The sequence below is a fragment of the Petromyzon marinus genome, chromosome 37 (assembly GCF_048934315.1).
Source record: "Petromyzon marinus isolate PM22_M1 ecotype Great Lakes invasive population chromosome 37, UKy_Petmar_22M1.pri1.0, whole genome shotgun sequence".
NCBI classification, from domain to species: domain Eukaryota; kingdom Metazoa; phylum Chordata; class Hyperoartia; order Petromyzontiformes; family Petromyzontidae; genus Petromyzon; species Petromyzon marinus.
The window spans coordinates 13,522,988-13,528,987 of NC_133703.1; the positions used below are offsets into that span (position 1 = coordinate 13,522,988).

Below are 6,000 nucleotides of genomic sequence, written 5' to 3' on the forward strand. Positions count from 1 at the left end.
AGCACGTGTGCACCTGTGTGGACATGTCCACTCATTCATATGTTTACATCTGTCTGTAAACTAGATTTACTTGCTGTGCATATATGCACGTGTGTATACACGTATTATTACATGGCGTGTATGGCTACATGTACATGTCACATATATGAATTGAACGATATATCCATGGAGGCTGCATATATATGAACGCTTTACAGACGCATGGGTAGATGTGTCAATATTAAATCACACGTACACACCTATACAGGTGTATACGAAACGAAACCTTTGCTTGCGTGTGAAAATTGTGTACGTTTGGGGAAATATAAATACCTTGCGCTACTATTTGCAACGTTTTGGACAATACAATGTCTATTTTGTCTGCTACGTATAGTGCATATGCATACATTTTACAATGCATTTGTACATGGTACGTGTAAACATTCTGCAAATATTAAGAAAATGTTTCCTGTGATTTTTGAATATATCTATGTGTTTGTGTACAATGCGTTTCAACTAATGTCAACCCAATTGCATGTGTAATGTGTTTGTGCATTAACATTGTGTTGGCGTGCAAACGCAGCGGATTTAAATGCGTACACGAGAATAAGCAGCGGATCTTACTGGTGCATGGTATGTACAGTACAGTATTTAAGTTATTTTGGGTGTGCACGTTGTGTTTGTTTAGAATACACACGTGTGAATGTTTGTAGTACACGCATGTGTATGTCCTGCATATACTGCCTACACATTGTGCACTGCGTGGCCTGTACCAATGCACGTGTACACACGTCGTGTACCCTATATCTGTCTTGTGTCACGAACAATCACGAGATATGTGAAGACTACTGATCGTCTTTTGCATGGACATATAGCAGTGAACATGTCACACTGTGTACGTGCAAGTTAACGCTTTGAGTGTATACTCTGTGTGTACACAATTACAATGCGGGTGTATTGCAGGAACAGTGTATAAAAACATGTAAATGGATATTTAAAGGATTATCATGCCAATGTGTATATTGTGTTAGAACGTGTATGGCTTGGGTAATGTGAAATACATGCGTACGTGTCGACGAATGTGTGAATGAATGTCTATGTACATACATTATGCATAATGCATGAATGCGTGCACGTGTATGTGCGCATCGGTGTGTTGTGTGCATTAATGTACGTACATTAATGTCTATGCATGTACGTACCGGTGCAAATGCAAATTGTGCGCATTGTGTACCCATGAGTTGTGCATCATTGTGTGCATTCATGTGCGTGCGCGCGAAACCGCGTATGTGGATTAATGTGTACGCATGTATATACATTCTGTGCATTCATGTGTTTATGAATGTATGCATGTGTGTACGTACGTGCGTACACGCGTATACACGTGTGTACACGTGTTCATTCATGTTCGCATGTTTTCGTGTTCGCACGTGTAGACATGTGTGTAGACGTGTGAACTTGAGTACGTGTGCGCACGTATGTGAACGTGCGCGCGCACGTGAATACACGTGATGACGCGCGTAGACCGTGTGTGAACGTATGTGTGCACGCGTCTGTGTGTACGTGCGCGTGTACGTACGTGTGTATACACGTGTTAATGTGTATACGTTACACAAACAAACGCGGAGCCATGTCTGGCACCGCAATTTCTCTACGGCCCTCGTGTCGAGCAAAAACAAAAAAATATCCCAAGCCCACCCAACCCCCACAACAACAACAACCACCACCACATCGACATCGTAACCTCAAGGCACGGAATGTTTTAGCACGGAGGGATGTGGAATGAAATAATAAATGGCGAGAGGCAGCCGGGACGCGGCGGGCCCGTCTCGCCACGGCTACAGCACAAAGTGCAAGACAAAGAACCAACACCGGGGCCGCTTCGTGGCGAGACGCGAATAGCAACAGCAGAGCCACTCCACCACCACCATCATGTCTTTAACAACACTCAACATCATCATCCTCATGCCACCATCATAATCATCCCAAGCACACAAGTGATAGACAAAAGAACCAGGGTGGGTGGCGGGGTGAGACGTACAGCGTCGATACTCGACCACTCACTTTAAACCACTACCTACCATCGCAGCAAAGCCTCCCAACCCTCGCCCACCACCATCATCATCACGATACCATCATCACCATCGCAAACACACAAGCGATAGACAAAAGAACGGGGCCATTCCGTGGTGAGACGAACACAGCACCGCAGTGGCTCAACTCTCAACCGCACAACCACCATCATCATCACCACCACCAGTCTTCAACAACATTCACCATCATCAATCACAAACTCACAAGGTCTAAATGTAATAACATTCTTTATACACCGCCCGACCTCCTCCCCGCCAGCCTAGAGCTTTTCCCACAATCGGATCGCGTTGTTGTTGTATGTTTCGTGATACATATGCGCGCGTGTTTATGTAAAATTTAAACACATACAGGCACACGAGAATCATTAAGCTTCTCGGCGATCAAAGAGAGAACCGGTGAGAGAGAGAGAGTAGTCAAGAGCAGAGTGGAGAGAGGGAAGAAAAAGGAGGTTACGGGAAAGAAATCGACGGTAAATACAAGAGAACGGAGGCGCTAGGGGAGAAAAAGAGACGAGAGAAGACGAGTGGGGAAAGGCCAAGACAGAGAGGGAAAGAGTGCAAGCAAGAGGCGAGTGGAAAGATAGCCGCGAGAGCCATGAGCAGGAGGCGGGAGTCGTCCCCGCGTTTTTCAAGTTCTCGGCACAGGGGCCCGGCAACGGACGCCGAGCCTCGCGCTCGCCTGGCCTCGCCGGCCGGCGAAGCAACGCGCGGGCCCGCGGGGGACTCGGGGGGGGGGGGGGGGTGCCGACCGACTTCTCTTCCTCCCCTCCCTCCCTCTACCCGTCTCCCGAGCCCGAATCTCACTCTCAAACGCCTGCATGAAGAGGTCGTGGTCCGCCTGTATCTGCTCCATGCTGGCCTTTTTGTTGCAGGAGGCGAGCGCTGAGGAGGCGGTGGCCGAGGAGGAGGAGGCGGCCTTGCCGTTGGCGTGTTTGTTGGGGGCCATGCTGCTGCTGCTGCTTCGTCTTCCCGCGGAGCGCGACTCCCTCTCCCCTCCTGCTCCTCCTCCTCCTCACGGTCTGGCGGCGGAGACGAGGGGGGAGACGGAGGGAGCGGGAGGGGGGGGCACCGTGAAGGCGAGCGAGAGGGGGCGCCGTGCGAACCGCGGGGGTCGGGAGGTGGGGGGTGGAGGAGGCGGAGGAGGAGGAGGCGGTGATCGAGGGGGTGAAGGCGGCGGTGACTGATGGGAGTAGCGATAGCTTTGAAAGTAGTGGAGGCGGTGGAGATGGTGGAAGGGATGGTGATGATGGTGGACTCGATTGAGTGGGTGGTGATGGTGGCGCAGATCGTGGCGGTGGAGTTGTTGAAGGTAGTGGTGGTGGACGAAAGTGTTTCAGGATGGAAGGTGGTGGAGGTTGTGATGGCGACGAGGGGATGATGATGTGATAGGACGGCGACGGAGCTGGTGGAGGTGAGGTGGTAGTCGAGTCGGTGGTGTTAAGAAACGGCGGTGGTGAGAGGGGAAGGGATGGGTGGTGGCGACAGAAGGCGGTAGGGCTGTACTTCTGGTTAACGTGTAATTGTGATGATTAATGGGGAATTGTGTCGATGACTAAGATAGTGGAGTTGTGCTGATGATTAACGTGGTGGTGGTCGAGTTGTAGTGCTGGTGGTGGAGTTGTGCTGATGATTAAGGTGGTGGTGAAGTTGTTGCTGATGATTAAGGTGGTGGTGGAGTTTTTGTCGTGAAGTTGTTGAGGTGTAGTTGTGTTGATGATTACGGTGGTTGGTAGTGGTGGTGATGATGGACGCGGAGGCAGAAGCTGGTGGTGGTGGTGGTGACGGCGAGAGTTGTCGAGTGACTGCGAGGAGACCGACCCTGCCTGGGGGGGGGGGTTCTGGCTGCTGCTGCTGCTGGCGGGGCGAGGAGCAGGAGGATGGGGTGGGCGGTCGCTCTCTCCCTGCGGTTCGATATCGGGGTCCAGTTCACGACAATGCTCGATCGCACGAGAAGCGGAATAGGTCAAGGTTTAGAGGTCCTCCTGCCCGAGTCTCTGTCTGTCCCTCTCCTCGTCTGTCCTGTAACTTCACGTCTCTCCGTGTCTCTTCCTCGTGTCTTGTGCTTACCCCGGCCTGTTTTCCCTCTCGTCTTGCTTGCTCCTTGTCGCTGGCTGCCTCTCTTGTCTGTCCCCGTGTCCCTCGTGTCCCTCTTGCTACGTGTCCGACGGTTTTGTCTCCCTCCCAATGTCTTCCGCTCGCTATCACTTCCTGCTGCTTCGCGTGTCTCTGCGCTCTTGTACTATGTCACTGCATCTATCACTTCCTGTTCAGAGTTTTGTCTTTGTGCGTTTCTTCCCGTCTCTCCTTCTCACTGTCAATGTTTGTCTCACTTGCTACTGATGGGCTCTGTCCGTCTCTCAGCGGCTGTCTTTCTCGTTGTGTCTTCACCCCAACATGTGCATCTGTCCCTCCGATTGACAGTGTCCGTGTGTCCGTCTGTCCTATCTCTCCGCCGTTTGTCTTAACCCTTTATTTCCCTCTGTCTCTGTCTTTGTTTCTCCCTCCGTGCGTATCTTCCCTGTCCTAGCTCTCCTGTGTGATTCCCTGGTCTCAGGTCTCTCTCTCTCCTTGTGTCTCCCCGTATCCCCTTGTCTCACGTGTGTCTCTCTGTCCCTGGCTCTCTCTCTTACTACGTCTCTCTGTATGTATATCCTTGTTCGTCTGCCCCCTGTCTGTCTCCTTGTCTTCGTGTCTTCTTGTCTCTTCCCTGCACTGCCCCCGATGTCTCCTCCGTTCGCGTTTCCCTGTTCGTGTTCCTCAGCCTGCCTCGGTGCGACTCGCGGTCACCTTGTCCCTGCCTCTCCCTCTGTGTATCTCTGCCCGTCTTGTCTGCGCGTCTCGTCTCTCCCTGTGTCTGTCTCTGTGTGTGTCTGTCTCTGTGTGTGTGTCTGTCTCTCTGTGTGTGTGTCTGTGTGTGTAACAGGAGGGAGCGATGGGCCCCGTCTCTGCCGCCCCGAGCCAGACGCGAATTCGCGGGAACACGCGCACGGCATGCTGGGTCGCGCGCGCGCGCGAACGTGCACACACACGCGCGCGCGCACTGACTCACGCACACACGCACAGGGCGCGTGCGTATGTGTGTGTGTCAGCGCGCGCGCGTATGTGTGTGTGTCAGCGCGCGCGCGTATGTGTGTGTGTCAGCGCGCACGTGGGGGGGGCGTGCGTGTGTGTCAGTGCGCCGCCACGTGGGATCACAACAGCGGCGCGCGCTTTTGGATATGTCTGGGTGTGCGTTTGGACGTGTGTGTGTGTGCGTCTGGACGTGTGTGTGTGTGCGTCTGGACGTGTGTGTGTGTGCGTCTGGACGTGTGTGTGTGTGCGTCTGGACGTGTGTGTGTGCGTCTGGACGTGTGTGTGTGCGTCTGGACGTGTGTAGTGTGCGTCTGGACGTGTGTGTGTCTGGACTGTGTGTGCGTCTGGACGTGTGTGTGTGTGCGTCTGGACGTGTGTGTGTCTGGACGTGTGTGTGTCTGGACGTGTGTGCGTCTGGACGTGTGTGCGTGTAAATGCCTGGTGTACGGTGTGGGTCAACACCATACTCTAGGGAGACAAAGACGGCCGAGTGTGGGTTCTCGCCACACCACCCCGCTAGTAGAATTTCCCCCCAACAGTCTGGTTAAAGGTGACTTGGGAGCTCCGGATCTGTGGGTCATTGTCCACCCCACCCCCTTAGATCGACTCACCCTTAAAGGAGTACCTGGTACCGGTGTAACATCAGCACTGGGGATACAAAGGCGGCGCGGGTGTGGCTCTAGCTCCAACATCCACTCGTGAGCTTGTCATGGCTTCTTAATAGGTGCTCACTAACAACAGTCCTTACCGTGTTAAGTCTGCCAATATGATATACCGGAGATCTCTGTACGTGTGTGTGTGTGGTAAGACAGTATATTAAGATGAATGCGGAATCAAGATGTTAACCTATTAAGGA

The 6,000-nt window shown here is 52.7% G+C and overlaps 1 protein-coding gene across 7 annotated transcripts in view; it reads right to left on the reverse strand.

Annotated features, from left to right (window-relative positions):
* The window catches only part of SUZ12 (SUZ12 polycomb repressive complex 2 subunit), a 54,324-nt gene extending 49,248 nt beyond the window's left edge, over window positions 1-5,076 (reverse strand). For 3 of the 7 annotated variants that reach the window (XR_004403947.2, XR_004403948.2, XM_032967359.2), the window contains exons 1-2: window positions 3,891-5,075; window positions 2,877-3,091 (exon numbers count right to left, since the gene is read on the reverse strand). Coding sequence is in view for 5 of the 7 variants with exons in the window: in XM_032967359.2 (XP_032823250.1) it covers window positions 2,877-3,018 (142 nt within the window). In the remaining 2 variants the exon portion in view is untranslated. Of the gene's footprint in view, window positions 1-2,876; window positions 3,092-3,890 lie in introns of all 7 variants that reach the window. The other 4 variants (XM_076072314.1, XM_076072313.1, XM_076072315.1 and 1 more) reach the window with 4 other exon arrangements.
* Between the last annotated feature and the right edge of the window lie 924 nt (window positions 5,077-6,000).